At 31.7% G+C, this 20954-nt stretch overlaps 2 protein-coding genes across 4 annotated transcripts in view; both read right to left on the bottom strand.

The window, feature by feature from the left end:
* Positions 1-3255, bottom strand: part of LOC130896240 (cadherin-23) — a 50353-nt gene extending 47098 nt beyond the window's left edge. The window contains exon 1 of the mRNA XM_057804189.1: positions 3078-3255. The gene's annotated coding sequence lies outside the window, so the exon portion shown is untranslated. The remainder of the gene's footprint in view (positions 1-3077) is intronic.
* A 10334-nt stretch (positions 3256-13589) lies between these two features.
* LOC130896122 (uncharacterized) overlaps positions 13590-20954 on the bottom strand; it is a 104443-nt gene continuing 97078 nt past the window's right edge. The window contains exons 17-20 of one of the 3 annotated variants that reach the window (XM_057803921.1): positions 19768-20040; positions 19296-19567; positions 18372-18521; positions 13590-17748 (exon numbers count right to left, since the gene is read on the bottom strand). In XM_057803921.1, coding sequence (XP_057659904.1) covers positions 17611-17748; positions 18372-18521; positions 19296-19567; positions 19768-20040 — 833 coding nt within the window. In that variant the 3' untranslated portion in view covers positions 13590-17610. Of the gene's footprint in view, positions 18522-19295; positions 19568-19767; positions 20041-20954 lie in introns of all 3 variants that reach the window. The other 2 variants (XM_057803920.1, XM_057803922.1) reach the window with 2 other exon arrangements.

Below are 20954 nucleotides of genomic sequence, written 5' to 3'. Positions count from 1 at the left end.
TGTATGCCAAGGACTGAAAGTGCTTAGTATTTCAGCCGCGGCGTACACAACATTTTTTAGACGACGCATCAGATCCAAATCTTTTTCAATTACACTGAGGAAAGAAAATAAATAATAGAGAATTATGAATATTTTATTTATTGAACAATTTAATAAACTTAATGATTTTTGTTTTCTTCTTCATCATCATTCATTGTTATTCATTAATTTAGACAAAATTTCGGATAAAACAAATAATTTAAGAAAATTAAAAATTTAAGGTTATGCAAAATCATCGAATTGAAACTGTCAACTGTCAACAGTCAACATTGAAGTGGCTAGAGTGACATTTAAGGAAGTTAAAGTTTCTACTTCAGAACGTCCCGAAAGTGTTTTGCAGTACGGAACTGTCACTGTTCACTACATGGAACACTCAAAACGAAACTTTCCGTATGTAAATGAATACAGAACGAACAACTTACAGATGGCGTCGTCTAAAAAATATTTTACAATAAACAATAATAGCATACAATGAAGCTTTCTCAATTTTGAATATGAAAAATGTTGTCAGGTTATTCTCAAACATTTTCGAATACCATTTCTAAGAAGAGTCTCTAGAGTCACTATTAAAAATAGTGCGTTAACCATCAGCATGTTCACGACCTCGGTCTTTCCCTTTACATTTAATCCAGAGCTTTATACTAAACCTGATGGAATTGATTGGGAATTATTTTGAGCGTTGGGGTAAATAATAACAAATGGCAAAATGCAGCAGTTTTTTTGCAGCGATAGATTGCTTCAAAGTATTTATAATATCCCTTAGCGTATCAAATAATGAGATAGATTCTCATGGTCAGTGATGGATTTAAGCCTAGGCACGCGAGGCCCGGGCTTACGGCGGCATGATTTGAAGGGCAACTAAATTTTTGAAATGAAAAATTTTAGAGACAAAAAAGTAAAGACAGTCACAAGACGTTAATTTTTTAAAAGACAGATTATAGACTTTATCGAATGATGCTTCATATGCTTATAAAGCTTTTGAAAATTACTAAATAATTTCGAAAATTGTTTTTAGCTTTAAATAAGAATACTGTAGATATGAAGATGTCAGAATATGCATTAATAAGATGAATAATTTTTCATTTTTACATTGTGGAGTAAAACACGAACCTATTTGGTCTATGATATGTGGATCCACGTTTCTTCTACGGTGCAAAAATTGTCTATATTGATGTTAAAGAGCGTCAAGTACTTCTGGGAGCCCAAAAACCTAGTAAATTCCACAAATTTCGATAAAAATGCATCTTGGAGTAGTGTTCAGGCTATTACAATTTTTTCATAGAGGTTTGCAGCAAAGTTACTTTAACCAAACCAAGGGGCGGAAGAAAATAAAGCGCCTAGGGGCGCTAAAATGCTAAATCCAACCCTGCTCATAGTTACTATCTTTACTGCTTCGAATTCTGAACATTAAGCTAATTCTTCCAACGTTCACATCGACCCACCTCTTGATATAGGTCGTGAGTGTTGATGAAGACGTTCTCGCCACGACACCTAAGATCGAAGTCGTCCTGGACTGCACAAAAAAGTATTTCATATTCTGTAAATTCAATGCGTGAAACGCACCAAAAGTGCCCATTTTAAAAAGTAGGAATATTTCGAATTGCATCCCTTATTTCGGAAATTAAAATGAAACGGCATGGTTTCGAACTTCAATCCTCTTTTCTTATCACTTTCTAGCTTAATTTAATAATAAATAAGAGCAACAATAAATAATTCTTAGTCTAGAAACTAGATAGGTACACATATAATTATTATATCCATTTATTGAATAAATTATACCATTTAAATCTGTCACATCTGTTTCCGCAGATTGGAAATCAATATTTTGTTTTCACGCTTGATGAGTTGATTTTACTTTCTCAGAAGAAATCGATCTCAAATACTGGATCATATTTACTTATCTATGTCACCACTGTAATCTTTATAATAGATAATAACTATTTATTATTGTAAGAAAATCAACAAACAACATTTCATAGAAAGAAAGAGTTTAGACGTTTGTAGAGTAAACCGTAATTGGAGCAAACTATACAGAGTGTGCTACGGAAAACAGCCAAACCCGATATTTGACAATATATGTTAGATTTTAAGGAATTTTTTTACAATTCAGACATTTATCATGTCAATCTCATCCCTTGTAATTATACCTTATTTTAAATAAAAAATATATCAGGAGTCGTATTCAATTAAAATGATATTTAGATCGAGTATATAGACATGATAATTGACAATTATTTTTTATCACAATAGGGCGATAATATACAAAACGTGGTATGACATTTGTGTAAATTCATTTAATATTGTTTATGCAAAAATATTAGTCTATACAAAATTATTGAAACGGAAAATATATTGGGCAAATTAGAAGATATGTTGATGTTCGGCTTAAGGAGCATCAGATCAAAAACTCACATATCCGTTATTGAAATTGCTAAAATGAATGAATTGAAATTTAAATTGCTACCTCATATACCCTATTCGCCAGATTTAGCAACCTTGGAATATTTTCCGTTCCCAGACTCGATGGTTGAAGATTTTCTAAAAAAGAAGAGGTGATGTCGGAAGTTAATGGCTATTTTGAGAAGCTTGACGATTATAAAAATGATATCGAACTTTTGAACATCGCTGCGAAAAGTGTATGGAGCCAAACGGAGATTAAGTTGAAAAATTTTTGTATTTTCTTTGTTGGGCTAGGTACTTTTGGGTTGGGACCATTATATACATTTTTGTAGTCTTATTCCTGATGTTTAGATATTAATTTCTTGAGCTCGTAGATTAATATCCATATTTTTTAATTTAATTTTATCTTTTTGGCATTTCGCTCCTTAGTAGGAGTACCATCAAAAGAAATACATATAATTTTTACAAAACTTTATAAAATGCGAACCAAAAGTTATAGTTAAAATTATTTTGAAAACTGATAGCAAATAATGTCACATTATACGTCAGTGAAATTATAATGAATTTGTCCAAGTTTCAATTATTTTGTTTATCATTAACTGTTACTAATTAATCATTTATATATTTAGTTTACTCACGTGGAATATCAGTTATATTTTCAAAATAATCGTTCACCAATTCAAAACCGAACAATCAGTTTTTGTTACGCACGGTTTTTGAAAACTCATCCAAAACTTTATAGAGTAAATTAGACGCGCAATACTTCGTTATGGTACCGATGTTTTAACTGTTAAACCCTCGTAAGCCGCTCGACGTAAATTGAACAAATAGTAAGCGAAGTAATGAGAGAAAAGTTAAAGCTAAAAAACGGCAGAGAGGGAAAGTTAACGGTTTTTATAATATGTACATATGCACGAACAGTTCCGCCTAATCAGGATATAAAATAAATTCTTAGCACGTGCTGAAATCAGTAAAATACATTTCCAAAAAAAAAAACACTTCTCAGTTCATTTTATAACTCGCAACTTAGGATCACAATCCAAATATTTTTTAATGTAATTAAACCACGTCGACCCAATTAAGTACAAATTTGAAATTGTGTTAATTGAACACGCAAAAGTCGTGGTGGAAAACTTGATTATTTTTGATCTTATATTACTAGGCGGACCTCTTCTCTACATCAACGCAAGTTGAACGTTATCTGTTACTTATAGTCCTTTCGTTTATCTACGACTAGTCATTGTTCGCTAAAAATCACCTATCACTTGAGTATCAGTTTTGGGACTTCTCTTTTGTGCAGCTAAACCTCCTTGTATATCAATGTTTTCAATATTTCAGTCACAAACCCTGTTATTGGGTGATAGTGCCCTCAATCCCTGGGCGGAAGCTTATCGGATTCCCATATGATGTTGAGAGAAGTTGAATTTTCAGTGTCCAATAAGGAATTGTGTGAGTTAGTGAACAAGGGCTTTAAGTAATTCTATTTGGGTTGCTAATTGTACCCCTGTATAATGTAATAGGAATATTGAAAAAATACCCTTAGTTGGTCCCATGCCAGTACACAAAAATAACAAAATTTCATGCTCTTAGCTTTATTGATATATTAGAGAAAAGATAGAATAGAATAGAAACTCAAGTCACCACCTTTTAAGGAAGATATCTCGGAAAGGGGCGGATTAAAAAATTTTTGTTAAAAGAAAGACCCATTATAATTTCACACGAGCAATCACCTCCTGGATTTTTTCGCATGAATTTAAAAATATCCTGTATATAAGAAGGACTTTTAACATTCTTTTAGTTTAAAATGATGAAAACAGCTGAAGAGAATTTTGTTAAATAACAATTTACTTCATCTTAAAATTATAAACAACAGTTTATGGAATCAAAACTTGATTTTAAGGTTCAAGGTTCTTTTTTTAAAAATTCAAAAATATTGGATTAGTTTAACGTAACGTCCTGTTTTCCTCGGGTCTCAGCGTTCCAAAGTTTCCAAACTTCCGTTAGTGGTTTGCTGAATATTTTAGCAGTAACCAACGTAGTTGCCTCGGATACTGTAGGATAAACCCACTGCGTTGCACCGGTGTATTTCAGTTTCGTTCCTCTTTGTGTTATTTCCTCTTTACCTCCACTCCTTAGAATATGAGCCAGTTTGAGACGCTCATGAGAGCTCGCTGATGATTACAGGAAACACCTTAGTGCTGTAAGAACCACGAGCTAGAATTTGGTTTCCACTAAGTCGAAACTAGTCTTGCTAATACTAGTGCTTCGCCATAGATCCACGTTAGATTTCCCGCAACATCATCAGCAGTACCTCGGTTGATAAATTGAGAAGTAAATAGCTCCAAGCTCTTTCCAAATTTTTCCTAGTCGCACATATCAAAAGACGATCACATAAACAGTCGCTTATAATGTAAATCAAATAATCAGAAATTCCCATCCCCTGAGCACTGTCACTACTTTGAGCAGTAGTGGGTGAAGGCAATTATTTCCAAGTGACTAGAGTACAAGGTTCACATGTGGAAGGTCCCAGGCTCAAGTCGCGCTCATTCCAATTTTATTTTTTACTTACTTACGAACTAGTGTGTACAGAAACATATTTCACGGACTAGTTTGTGAAGAAAATTACCATTAAACTGTATTTTTATAAAATTTTCGCAAGTAGAAAAAATATTGTATGAAATTCGTGGGTAAAGTAAGCTTTTTTTCGACTCGATGTGATTTTTGCATTTGCCTGGGGCGACAATATTCACATTCGTCGAAAAAAGGCTACTTTACACACTTGATAAATAACTATTTTAACGTCAAAAGTCATCATTATGCATTTAAATAGTTTCCTGTCGAAAAATGCTTCTGATTTGGCACCAGCGATACCCTTGGGACCAGAAGCTTTCCTTAATTTGAGACTTTAATCATTTTCTCCCAGTTTGATTGTTGAAACAATTGTAATCCTCTTTAATACACCTTTACCGAGAAAACTCATTCTTAATAAAATTAATATTTTGTTAGGTTAATTTACTTATACATAAGCAGTTATTACATTCTCATCCCATGTCATTGACCACCTTAAGACCCCAATTTTTAATCTGTTGACGATAGAATAGACCCTAAACAAATCCTGTTACGGGTTCAAAGCAAAGAAATAAAAAAAAATGTACTACATGATATTTTAATTTTACTTTGGTGATTCTTCCTGTATTAGTTTTGCGCGGTTGACGAAAATTTATTATTAATCTGACGCATCTAATGATAAATTAGAGGAAATAGTTTATGAATCTAAACAAATAATAACTAATAATTCATCCCTCGTACGAAATCAGTTATCGCGACACGGAAGCAATTGAGGATATTGACATTACATAATAATGACTTACTATCTTCAGCGTTTTAATAAGTAGTATTAGTCATTTTATTTAAATGAAGAGTAATTCATAGTGAAAAACAGCCGGGCATGATACCTGTCTGTGTGCATTTCGTTTTCAGCTATCGTAACTTTACCACTAGACTGTTTCCATGCTTACACGGACACCTGGAATTGATAATCAAGGGGAGGCCGTCAAGCGTGACGTTTTCACGCTACCACGAATGGTATCCAATGCCCTTATTAACTCATTGTGTCAATAAAAGAATACTACAAAAGCCGAGTATTTCGAGCTGATATAAATTGCCAATCCATAAGTTTTCGAAGAAATAAGTCGATGAAATACAAAATATTTATGATTTATCTAAAATAGCATCAGCTTGTTGTGTTATTTGAAATATTGATATAGTATATTAAAGAGTATATTTGCTTGTGCCTACTGTATTTCTTAAAAATTTTATTGAGAAGAGTTGAGGGCTGTAATAATAGCAAATAAGCTTAGTGGGCCCCCATTACCCCAATTACCCTTATTACTGGCTATCAGTAGTGAACTAATGAACAAAGAGTTCAGATCGCTATGCAATTCAAAACTTGGTTCGGAAAAGATCTAATCAAAGATCTGAAAAGTGAACTAACCAACAATTTAGAAAATCTGATTGCCGCCTCGATGACTCCTCCTCCTAAGTAATAGGCTTCTCTCGGAATGTATTACATTTACTTTGTCGTAGCGTTGACAATATCAGCAACGTTCCTCTTTTAGCATAACGTCGAATGGTGCTAAATCTACTGAATAAAGTGGACATAGGGGAGACCGAGGAGAGGTGTGACAAAGACGATTTGTCGGAGCCTATTACCGAAAAGCCGAAGAGTAAGTTTTTTATTCTCTCTTATATTAAGTGGTTTTTGAGTTTTTAAAGCGTGGCATTGTCTTCCTACGTTTCAATCTTGTTTTGAAATTACGAATTATTATTCTGACCAAGTTGCGATTTTTGGCACCTAGGCGAATTGTGACACGCTACCACAACTCTCCTATTCAAGTCAGTCAAATCAAATCAATCTCAAAAATTTAATTTTTGTCAGCAACTTATTTGGGCATGTGGTTTGTTAATGGTTTTTGATGGTCTGAATTTCTTTTTATTGTTACACGATGATTAATAACTATACACGAAAGACTGATAGAGGCATGACTTGTGACATGTAGCAAGAGCCCTTACTCTAGTTATATCCACACACGTCATGTAGCAAACCACGTTTGACAAGCAAACTTTTGGTAGTCATGCCAGTCTCGTTAACAATGTAGACAAAATGTGTGGACTGTCACTGCATGCCACTGATGCCACAGCTGCTGAAGTGGCCTCTGATTTGCGGAAACTTATACCCGGATTTCGCCTTAATAAATTTTCAACCCAATATCTACCAGCCATCTTTGTATCATGATCGAAATTGTGAAGTAAGTTATTTTTTTCTGCTAGATTATAGGCAAATCTCCAAAAGTTTTTAAAGTTAGGAAGTAGAAACGGCTCTCCGAGTCTTTAAAATACGAACCTAGTACTTTTTCTTGTTTCTTGCTAAAGATCTGCTCAAAACGTCCTAGTTTTTTCCAGTTGTTTGTTCTAGATCATTAGTTTCCTTATATGTATCGAATCGTCGTTTTAGTGTATTCTTTGGTACATTATAGATCCGATTTTTTATTTATCTTATGTCATACGTGGCACGTTCACTGACGCTGACCCAGAACGGGGAATGCGTATTTATCAGACACACTTCTCAACAAATAGATGGCCCTAGTAGTCTCATAGTAATTTAACCGTTTCGTTTTGCCTTCTGTTCCTCTACATAAGATTTATATCTTATAAGTTCACGACAAACCAATCTAAAATCTACATATAAAGAAAAAGGAAATTTTTGGTTTTGTTATCTCCTTTTTAACTTTTCCGTTTCTCATATTTTTTTAACTATTAATAGTTATTGGTTTCTTCTAACTTCTCACCGCTTTATTATTCATAATTTCTCACAACAGCAAAAATATAAAGAAATGTGTTAGGCAAATAAAACACAATTTGAATTCAATGATATTTATTTCTGTCTTTGGTTTCAGATTAAAACAAAACATCGAAAACCCTAAAAACTATATAATATACAATAAATTTTTAGTTTATAGAATTGATACAGTGAGTCAAATTCAAACTGGGCAATACAATATTTTCAATTCCTTAGTATATACAACTAGTCATCATATTTTGCTACAAAACTTACCTACCAACTGAAACAATATTTTTTATAACTAAATACATAGAGAGACCTGCCAAATCATAGAATTATTCAAGAAAAATCTATTAAAAGGTGCTGGTTCGTATTGATATACAACTATAGAGTTATAAATAATAAATAAATGTGTATAATAATTTTTCTAGCTAATCAGGTTCACTGTTAGTATTAAAGATTTGACTCACAATAGAGATGAAGAACTAGCAATTAAATTATTGACAATGGACATTTTAATAACTATTTTTTTATACTTTTGACGGATGAAATATTTCTAATTTCTTGTAAAATTGCTAAAGAACCATATATTTAATTTTTTCACAATTCTTCATCGTTAAGGTGCACACATATATACCTTCTCATTTATTCTATCCTGAAACTTATTTGTTCTTCTCCAAATGTTTCCAATAGAGTCGTTACTCCCACATGGTACATATAAAATCTTATAACGAAACAACTGACACCTTACAGATTTAATGAAGATGGAAACCAGAAAAATGGTAAAAGGATTTACATTGTTTTAAAATAATTCATTTTCTTTTTCATCTATAAGTTTTAATTTTCAGTTGTATCAATCAGTAGGATATGAATTTTCCGTTAGTGAAATTCGGAACTTTGAAAGTTTTCAAACCAGGAAGGACCAGGAAAGTAGAGTGATCGAGTTGACGAGTCTTTTTTTTGTCACCCCGCCAAATTCCTCCTCGTACAATGGGTCAAATAGAAAGAATAAATAGAAATACATATATAACCTCAAATAATTGATATAAAAAACGAGTTCGGATAAAGAAGAGAAGCAATCGTAGATATAGTACCAAGGAATGGTCATCCTAATATACAGGATACTAATTTTTCCTTGTCTTTTTAATTAAATTGCTAATAGTCCTCCTACGAAGTATATACAAACTGGAAATCTAATTACATTAAGCTAACGTTTGAATATATTGCTAGTTTTTGTAATTTTTACTTTGAATGTTTGATTTACACGTACCTTACAAAAAATAACATTAGTTCCTATCTGAGGCAAAAATTTAGAATGTTAGTAATTTTCATAATGTATTATTATGTATTTCTCTTTGTTTAAGTAAGTGGAATTTGATTATTCATATTATTTCATCAAGTTTAATCTTAATTAGAAGGGTATTGCAGAGAATATTCTGTCAGCTACAGTTAATAAAGCCTAGAAGAAAATATTGTGCACCCACTCTTACATCTAAATGGAATGACATGTGGTGCAAAAAGTGCTAAAGTCAATAGGTAAGCATACTAGGAGCAAACAATATTAAAAACAATATAAAAATAATGAATACAAGTACAAAAAGTTTTACTTTATAGTCGTGCAACAGCTTAAGCAATTATTTAATGTTCCACCTCTTAATGTATTAAAAAATCATAGATTTATGTACAGGGTGGTCAAACTAACATAACTTAAAACAATATATACTGAGACATGTTTTTATTGCTTTTAGACAGGTAATTTGCTTCAATCGCTAAACAAATAAAATGAACTGGAAGTTATTAGAAATAATGAAATAACCGATTATGGAATATATGGAAGAATTCTAGTTAAATGGGGAAAATATTTCATAACTGAAAACAGAAATACAATAAGTTCCTCATCTCAAAAAAATACTGTGCACTCTTACGAAAGTAAACTGTGCAAATCTCTTAAATACCAATATTTGGTAATTTATAAGCCCTACTTATATTATGAAATTCTTTTCTATACTAATAAGTCTTCATTAGCAAGGACAACGATGACTCTGCCATTCACACTGTGCTGACTCATTGCTCTCTTACTATATAATAATTCTAAAATACTCACAAATTCTTTCTAACTAATCTCACCATAAATTCACGAAAGAAAAGTTAATGACTTAGAGGGAAAACTCAAAACTCTTTGTTTGAATAAATTTTTGGTTTGAACATATTATCACTTACTACCTGAGATTTATACTGACCACACTGTTTACACTACCACTACACCAACACTCACAATTACACTGTCTAATGCGCGTTTCGATAACCCAGTTATCGTCGTCAGAGACTGGAAGTAAACTGAAGGTAAACATTTTACCTTTAGTCTCTGAGGACGATAACTTGGTTATTAAAACGCGCGTCAGACAGTGTAATTGTGAAAGTTGGTGTCGTGGTAGTGTGTTCAGTATGAATACCATTCAATTTCATTCATTGTATTTAACCCTTTTTGCACCATTTTATTAAAATATTTCTTGCTAAACGTTAAATGTGTGCTATTATATCAGGATGTTTATTTTCAATATATATATTTTTTCTTTAATTCCAATAACAGTGCTAACAAGTTTTGACAGTACTAAGACATTCTGCTTAACTGTACTTATGACTTTAGGTAAGCGCATATTATTCATACTTGACCCTTCACACCATGCAAAGATATTTTACTACTTTGTTAACTATTTATATATAATTAACTTATTTGGCATGTTTGCGAATTTTATAAATATAGTTAAGAAAAACTAAATGCTTTGAAAGTAGATCAAACTAAAAAGTTATTTTTCGTACATCGAGCGCCCAACGCTTTTTTCACAATAATACTTATTCATTATTGTTTCAAGGTAATTTTAACAATTATTGTTAACTTTTTAGTTTGATGTGCTTTAAAACCATGTTTTATAGTTATTTTAAACTTTATTTTTCACTTTTTAGTTTCACACCTTCGCTACTTATATACCTAGATCTTCTCGAAACTTATATCGAGCCAAAGGTTGTCGAAGTGCTTGATTTCCAACCGGAGATCAGAAGTTCGAATCCCCTGTCGAACGAAATTTTTATTAAATGTCACTTGCTACAAACAAACAAATCCACTTACAGGTGAAACTAATATAGGGCGTGTTAATAAAAAAGGAAATATTATAAATACTTAAGGATACAATAATTAGAAAGCCAGAATAAGTAAGTTTGAGCTAGATACCTTTTTTGTTGGGATATCTTCAATTCAATACATATGACTAAAGAAGTTTGTCATAACGGTCTAAGTTACAAGTTGAATATGTTATATTACCTAACCAACATTTATAGAACTCAAAAGATTATAGACCGACCGATATTTCAGTCTGAATTATTAGATATTGAAGCAGAAGTACTTTGGATAACTCTATTAAGGTCAATGTTATACTTACCTAGACTTGAGCACGATATTATTGCAACTATTGCAACTCTAGTCATTTGAGAAAGCCATGAAGAAGCTAGTGAATAATCGAAAAATCTACAGATCACATTAATACTTGGACTAAAATATGGTTGCCAATTTAAATGAAAACAAATTTGCTCAAGTTTATTTATAAAGGATACCAAATTCCTTCTACAAATTCTGCAAATTATGGGAATGATAGTCGTTATAGACTCTACTGGAGAGTCCAAGTTAAAAAGTAACACACAATTGAAATGTGTATATAATTATGTAATCTTTAGAATAATTTGAGCTATTCTGTATGTTATCGAAGTAATTATGAAGGAGCTACTAAAAAATTGATGTTATCCTGTATGCTGCAATCATATTTTGATCAAACCGATATTTGAACAAATCGGAAGTATAAATCTAATAATCTCATTTTTCAAAAATAATATATGTTATCCAACAATGGTAGTTAATTGAAATATGAATGAAGATGTTCGGTATCAAAACATTCATAAAATTAAATTTAAATACACAAAATTTCAACTGATTTTTCGCTGCTCTATATAATTTCAACATTTCCATCGTTCTTAAACGGTCGACAATCTTAATTATCATATCAAAATGTGAAAACGTTGAACACTCCTCTTCATATCTTGAAAAATCGATGTCCATCTTTTCCGTATTGATTTTTGATTGAATATATTTGAACTGGTAAAGAAATTCTTATCTAATTTTATTAAAAAGCAGAAATAAAACATTGCAAAAAACAAAAAATCTATTATAGATATTGGTGGATTGAAAAGCTCGTAGGCTGCATAAAGATATTGCTACTGGCATTGAATCCATTTTATTTTCAGAAAGCTCTAACTTACTGCATCACTCAATAAGTCGTGTGACTGACACACAGATGGCGCTGACATTGATCAAATCCATATAACGTTTACGAAGTACCAGCTTTCAAAAGACTAAGTATACAATTTCATGACATTTCGATTTGTCAGAAAAAGTGACAGCCATTTAAATAAAGCTACTTTTGTTATTTTCAAAACAATTTCGCGTGTTAATTTATCATTGCTTCTTGATAAAAAAATAAAATACTGTATAAGCTTTAAAAGAGTTATACGGACTCTGCTCGATCGGAAAGAACCATTTGTTATTGGTTTGCTGAATTTAAACGTGGTCGTACATACACCGATGATGGTGAACGTTCTGGTCGTCCAATTGAGGTGATAATTTCATAAATGTAAATTTTTCAACTAGTACACTGTTGTACTACTATTATTGCCAGATAAATCTCGGTAAATTACGAAACTGCAACTGCAAGGTTGTTATATTTGCAGAAGCTTGTCAAATTTATGAAATTAATCAAGTAACAGTAACAGATGATACTGAAGGTTAGGAAATGTTATAAACAGTGAAAATTAAGCAAAAAAAGAATGATGTAAACAGCCGATTTGTGGTTATTGAAAAATATGTGAAATTTTACATAATGTACATAAACCTACGACATACATCAGCAAGGAATCACTTGGCGATTGGAAGCCATTAACAGTCAATGAAAGGTATGTTGATGAATCGATAGCACACTGGGCAGCAATAGCTAATAAATGTTGGGAATGCTTAAATAACACCCAACATTTTTCCATGTATACATTACCAAAAATGTGTTTCAAATTATTTTGATTCCACTAAGTACATTAACTTAATTATAAGTAATGACCTCCGAATTCAAATTATGTAGAAGTTCTGTTATTTCTTGTTAAATCGCTTACGACATTAGATAAGAAACTTTTTCCTGTCATTTGCTACAATGACTAATAAGTATAATCGTTACTGTTTTTCCGGTGTCAACACAACTAAATAAGATCCAACAGGAAAATAATAAAATAGGAATCTAGATTTTAGATCTCTCTTTTTTTACTTTACGTTTTTTCAGCCCCACTAAGGAACAGCATTGATATCCGACATCGAATTTAGTCTCACTATCCTTTTAGTGATAGTTTATAGATGAATGGAAAACGTGATTCAAATGGAAGAAATGGGGATATAAGTCAGACTGTCGTTTCCTTATTTTTGAAACATTCGGTATGAATATTATGCACCTATCTATCTCTATAAGAACAAGTTCACTTAATAGGAGCTCAAGTTCTCGTACTTCTATTTAATAATAGTTCTAAAAAACCGTATCAAGTTTTTATAGTGTATGTTTTTATTTCTAGTGCTGTTCTTTACATTGTTTCCAACATTTTACTAATAAATCAACAGAGTAATCTTGGAATAGTTAAACGTTTTGCATTTTTTTGTTTTTTTTTTATTTTGATTAAGTTCAACTTCCTCATGTCTGGAATTCACTCTACAATAAGACTAGTATAATTATTCCTAATAAACAAAATCATATATTTAAGAATTCAACATTAACAAAATAGATTCTTAACCATAAATTTTATTTAATCACATTCGACGCAGGGAAACTATAAAATATCAAGAAATTTGAAAAGTTTTGAAAATAACTTCTATGGGATAATAGAAGAAACATTTCTTTGTAACTTTCATATAATATATGACATTTCCAGGGTATTTCAGTAGAAATTGATAAAAAATAATTTCAACTTCGTAAATAATGTACAAAGTAGTTCAGAATTATGTACATAAATTTCTAATTCAAATCTAAGGATACTAAGGATACTGCTTTATATACACTTTTCTTTGAAATAAAAACTTTAAAAGGGGTGACATATTTGTGTATTGATAGGTTCTCTTCTTTCCCGTGTAATTTGCCCTTTCCTATATGATTAATAAATATTTTGAAGTGTCCTTAAGTAAGTTAAAATGTCCTGGGTTCAGGTAACAGACACGAATGTGTTACATCAACTTTTTTAGGTTGCAAGAGGAATGTTGCTTGTGGATTACTTCCACAATGTTAAAACAGAGTATTATTATAATCTTCAGCATCAACTGTATGGAAAAATTCGTGAAAAAAAGTTTACACAATACAAAAATCATGTTTTATCAAAATAATGTGAATAATCTTATTAAAAATCAATTCAAACTGTTTACCAGATTTGGATGTTGATTGTTCTCACATCTTGTGGATGAAATTTCAATGAACAATTGTATTAATGTTCAGGGAAAGAATATATTGAATAATAAAATACTTTTTAAATCATAAAATCGTGATTTCATGTCTTTTAATTGAAATCTAACAATAAAAAAATTAATTACAACACCTAAATGCGTTTTTGATGACGGATATCAACCAAAAAAGAAAGACAGATTTATTGGTTCATATGTTTCATGTTCGTGAAGCGAATGAAGGGGGCCTCATTTCAAAAAACAATCAACATTATCAACCATACAAGTGATGTAGTCTAACAGTGCTAAAGTATTTCAAGAATTAAAATTTTTTACAAGGCAAGAACAGGAATTAAGTATATAATAGGGTGGTCATAAAAATTAATTTTTTTGCGACGCCCTCTAATTCCTAAAAAAGATAATTATACCGAAAAATTAACTAAGATCGTATGGAGGCACGTGTTATTTTGTTCCACTGTTTTATCATTAGAAAGGAGGTTATTGGGGGCGTCGTAAAAAATTTAATTTTTAACGACCACCATAGTATATAAATTTGAAAACCAGTCATTCAAAATACTATGTTTCGTAAAGACAAATGTTATCTTCAACAGATCAATTTTTGTTTCTCCCAAATATTGAACTATCTGTAAGGATGTGCTATTGGTCTTTGAAATAATGAAAAAGTTAATAGAAAATTGTTTCTTGTGTACAATTTTTTTAAATACAACGCATGAAAAATTGTAAACATGAGAATTGACTTCAGATTCAAAGTCTGATTCTGATGTTGAGTTGAATCAAATAGAGAATGTTGAAAGACCAAAATCAAGTGAAGAAACTGAAGATTATGGACAGAGATTCTGAGACTTCCAAAAATTATACCTTGTTCACTGAATTAGAATATATAATTTCTTCAAGTTAATTTACACTAAAGACAAGACTTATTTACAAATATGATACTGCTCTGAAAAGGTTTATGGACTGAAATAGACTGCCGTCCACCGAAAATGTTATTTTCAATTTTCACATCATAAATATCTATAATTGAGTATTGTCTAAATTTTTATACATCAATCGAAAGACATCTTGAGCTGATTAATGTCAAAACATCTTACTCCAGCAGTAGAGTCAGTTCTTATTGATAATAATTGATGGCTACCTGCGAAGTTGATATAATTTAGCATAAAAAAAGTCCCACGATTTTTATTTCAAAACTTTTCGAATATAACAATGTATAATATATCGTAGATATGTAAATAATCTTTTTCTCCTCTCCTCTTCCGTCTTATTAAAAGCGTCGGAAATGTAAATAATGAAAAATTCAATTCCATGACTTAAAAATTGAAATGCAGTCTCTATATAGTTACGTAATTAATAGCAGCACGATTGATCACACTAAATATGAAGCAGTCTTTAAAAAAATGTGTTTTACATATCCACAATAACAGACACTAAACTTTTTTTAGGATAAACTTACTAAACGTCACTATTATTTATGGAGAGTAGAGAGAAGGAGGAGTATCTCTTATGGGAGAAAAGTTGAGAAGAAAGTGTCCAGATGCGTTCAGTTCAAACTACTTCCAGAATGGCGCTGGTGTAGACAAAGATTATTGTATGAATGTAACAATTGCAGATGAATTGAAGTATGCCGAGTTAAAAAATTTAATATCAATTTTGACTCGAGAAGTTCATTATTGAAAATATCAAGGATTTGCGTAGTACAAAATAATGTAGTGAATATAATCTAAATGAAATTTACTCTGATGCTAATATGGGGCCACCTATATTTAACATATTTCGACGGACTTTTTCATGAACACAGATTATTCTTCTTCTCTCTACCTTCCATACTTTTGATATATAGGTATATGGTTTATTCTTCTTTTATTTGTAACTTGACCTTTGCTTTTATGATCACAGAGTTATATAATATCCCGAAACTGTAGAGGGACATTGTAGTATTGTAGAGCATTGTAGGGGAAATTTGAACTGCTGGAAACGTAAGATCCTACAAAATATTTTGGCCCTGTTTGCGAGAACGGTGCTTTGAAGATCCGAAGGAATGCTTAGCAAAGATAGACGATGCAAGCTAGATTTGGTGACGCGATGAGGTGGCTACGACACGTGGAGAAGATGCCTTCTGATCAATATCCACGTAGAGCCATGTATAGAGTTCCTGGAGGACGACCACGCATTTGCTGGTTGGATGACTTTGAAGCGGACCTGACATGATAATTAGGAGTATTTTAGGGAAATTTTGAACTGCTCGGAGCGTAAGATCCTACGAAATATTTTTGGTCCTGTTTGCGAGAACAGTGCGTTGAAGATCCGGAGGAAATTTGAGCTGAGAGGGACGATGACGAACCAGATTTGGTGGCGTGCATCCGGAGAACGCGTCTGAGATAGCTAGGACACGTGGAGAATATGCCTTCTGATCGAAATATGTATGGAGTTCCTGGAGGACGGCGACTGAGAGGAAGGCCACGCATTCGCTGGTTGGAGGACGTTGAGGCAGATCTGAAGCTGCTAACGATTCGACGCTGGAAGCACCATGCTCAGGACAGAAAGGATTGTGAGTTGATTGTTGAGAAGGCTCTGGTTCTCAAAGGACCGTAGCACCGATTAAAGAAGAATAACGAAGAAGTTTAGGAAGGATTTTAAAAACCAGTTTCTTTGCAAATGAGATTCCACATGCTCTATTAGAAAAATTAATTTTTGTGTTATAAAGGGTGTGTCTATAGAATAAAAGGAGAAATTAATAAACATATACAAGACTTTTATCATATCTCCAAATATTTGTTGATATTAAATTATTACATGTATAAACTGAAACCGTTTGAAACTTGATATTTTCAAAAATTTTATAGAATTTCAGTGGTTTAATTATTGTTTTGAAAATTCTAACCCAGAATTCATAAATCAATTTTTACTACCACTAAATCATATTCTGAATTGGAAAAATTGGTTGAAATCTATATGGTACAGTAATGATTTCCATTTTTTGTTGGTATAATTTAGTGACGTTTTTTGCAAGTATATCGTAAAAACAGTATATCACAAATATTAAAATGTTACAAAAATACCAATACTTTTAATTGAAATAAATAAGTAATATAGGAAGACACCAATATGGCGTGTAATGACAATCAATTCAATAATTAACAATATCAAAACTTTCAATTAAAAGCACTGACAATAAAAAAACGATAATATAATATTTGTTTTAATAATAAACAATGATATAACGAAGCTTGATAAAACAGATATTGATCTTATATTTTAAAATGCTTTCTTATAATTAATAAAATTGTACTACTAGGGTTTTTCAATTCTCCGCATTGCTTTTTGGACAGTCTTCATTAGATTTGACCCTTGAAACTACAATACACACGGGACCCCTTACTATTCGCAGTAAATCTATTACTTCACTAGTAGTCATATGCTCTATGCTCTCATCATTTACCTACAAAAGAAAATATATCACAAAAATTAGACAAATTTCAGTATTATGAGAATTATCTGTAATTCGATTGCTATACACCTGAAGAAAATTATTTAAAGCTATTATATATCGGGTATACCACGACGAGGTGAGTCGCATGTATATTGAGAATAGTTCATAGTTGAATTTCGATCAATAGGATTGTTGCCCACATAGACCTTCTGATAGGTCCGTAGTACCCCAATTGAAAGCCGATGTACTTTAAAAATAGGTACAATGGATTCAAACTTTCGATGTCATTTTTTTTTTCAAGAAAGTCTAGCGATAATTCAAATATCTAGTATAATAATAAGAATTATTCAGTTGGAAATAAACCAGTACCTAACATAATGTTTTTAAATAGTGGAAATTTTCAGTTAAAAGCAAATAGATGTAATAAAAGCATGGTTAATAGACAAACAAGACAATTACCATACCTTCGTTCCTTGCTAAGTTTTAATTTACTATGAAAATAAGATAAAATGTAATGTAAAAATTATTGCTATAAAGTAAAATAAAGAAATCATCATTTTTTGGTAGTGGATAAGTTTCTTCACTAAAGTAGACATCAATAACTTTTTTAAATATAATAGATAATAGAATACCTTAATTAGACGATCACCCGGTTTTAGTCTTCCGTCTCTAGCAGCTACACTATCGGCATGAACTGCGCTTACGTATGTTACACCAGCGGCTCCTTGTAAGCTAAATCCTAATCTGCTATTCCAACCTCGATTCAGTTCAATCGCAAGGACCTTTAAAACAAACCCAATACATAAGGAGTTACAGAGATGTATGTAAAGTGAAACATTAAAAAATTGGTACAAACAGGCAACACATCACTCAATAACTCGTATGACTAACTAAGGAAAACAATGTAATCTCCTTTATGAACAATACAATCATTCCAACGCTTCTCTAACTTCTCGATGCCGTGCATTTGTGGATTTGTCTTTTGCCTCAAAATAGACTTCAGTTTGAGCTTAATTTCGCATTTTTTTGAGATCAGGGAATAGCCAGTAGCCACTAGGGACTAGATATGGACTATACGATGGATTCGTACTGTCTTTCGTCGAATGGTATCCAATCACGAAAAATGGATTTCAAACTTACTGATGGTAGAGCGAATTGTACGTTCATTAGGTCGATTATATGGACCATAAGTAGCTCTAAGCACCCGATACACACACAAATTATTAGTTATTTTTATTAATATTAATAAGCACGATTAATGAATAATGAAAGAAAGGAAATAACTGAAGAAAATTTTAAAATGCGACCTAACCGCGAGGTCATCACGATCTTTTATAATATGACTAAACGTTTTAATAAAATACTTTCACGCCGTCTGTAAGAGAAATGTAGAAACTTTGTTACTACAGTAGTTTGATAATAAAATAAGCAGGTGAAATTTTAAGTCAACAAGTTAATCGGTAGTTAAATATAGAGTGTTTTAAAAAAGAATGATTTCAAGCACATCTACCAATCTCATTTATACAAGTTTCTAAATCTCATAAACTTCAACTTACTTCATATTCTTCCTTCATTGGTAGTTGCTGAGCAGTAAGATTAGATTTAGCATCCCTTTCTTCCTTTTTTCTTCTCCTTATAGTACCATCATCAACTTTAGTGACAGGCTTGGTAGGAGGTTGTTCTACTGTTGGTTCGGGATTAATTTGAGGATGCGCTGATTGATAGGCCGGATGTTTGTAACTAAAATTCGAAGTAGTAGTAGTCGGAATATGTGGCATACTAACAGGTTCTTGGCCTTCCGAATCTGATGTTTTTACATCTTCATTACCTGATAATTATATGAAAAAGAGTTAGTATGTCTCAACTAGGTTTGGATAAATGTATTTAAAAAAAGTATTGAATTAATCAGTTGTTTTTGTGAAGAATAGCGCAGTTAAACCTTCCCTCTCTTCAGTTAATTCAAATAGAGCTTGGAGAATATTGTCGCACAAATGCTAAAGAAAAAAGTTGAAAGGAAGTAATACTTACATAAATTATATTTTAAATTGGGTGCATCCAGAACTTCGGCATCTAAATTATTCAATTCGTAAGCGTTGTGAGCCAATGAAAAATTAAATCGGGGTTTGCGACAAGCCACCGGGGTTTGATTTGGATTATATAGTTCCAACGAACTCGGTCTATTTGGTCGATCTCCTTCGTCCGATTCCATCGAGAAGAGTGAATTAAAAGCGTCCTCGTCGAAAGGCCTAGGACATTTCTGGATGATGCCTTCATGAAACTGCTCGTGATAAATTTCGTAGTCTAAATTAGAATAAATAAAATTGCCATAAATTCAATCGATAATCAATAATAAGGTGTGCAGATTCGTAAATCTTTGAAATCGTAAACTACAGATACGACATGTAATTTTATGCCCATCTGACCTTTATTGAAAAGTTTTTCCTTAGAGAGCTAGCGCAGGTTTATAGTAAACAATTTATTGTTGCATGCTTATACAATTTATCAAGTTTGTAGGTAGTGTTTAATTTTAGAGCCGTGGTTAAAATTCAGATTCAACAGTGTCATCTGTAAAAAGCGATAGCCCTCTTAGGAGGAATTTTCAAGGTAAATTGGTTTCGTTATAGAGAAAATCTTTATGTAAATTGAAAGCATTCACAAGTAACAATACAAGACGTTTTAATACGGGGGCTGAGTATCCAAAAGGTAGTTTTTGATGGTAAATAAAAGTTATTAAGTCCAATGTTATGTAATAACTGTCACTTACCCTCCAAAACAACCGTGTATTCAAATGGGATGGGTGGGCAGTAACAAAAAATTAAATATTTATTTTATTCGTATGTAAAAAAATACAACTTCAAAACATGTTCTATTTCTACTTAGAGAAACATTTAATAATAAAAATTTCTTGTTATTTTTCTTCATGTTTTCATAACTATTTTCTTATTTATTCCTTCAAGCCTAATTCAATTTCTTTTCTTTTACAGCTTACGTTTATAATGTATAACTAACACCATCTGGCGGAAACCACTACAATGGATTCCATCTAATTTCTTTGAGATTTCTTTCGAATAAGGGTAGATTGTTCAAAAAATAAGTGAATAAAATAATAATCAACAAAGTTTTCTTAATTTGTATGAATTTAGTCTTCAATTTTCCTATCTTCTTATTCTTATTGACGGTTGAAACATTATCCATGGCCTCCTTTATGACTGTTG

The sequence above is a fragment of the Diorhabda carinulata genome, chromosome 7 (genome assembly GCF_026250575.1).
Source record: "Diorhabda carinulata isolate Delta chromosome 7, icDioCari1.1, whole genome shotgun sequence".
Classification (NCBI taxonomy): Eukaryota; Metazoa; Arthropoda; class Insecta; order Coleoptera; family Chrysomelidae; genus Diorhabda; species Diorhabda carinulata.
Note: the sequence above shows the minus strand (reverse complement) of the source record. Positions and strands in the feature narration are given on the sequence as shown.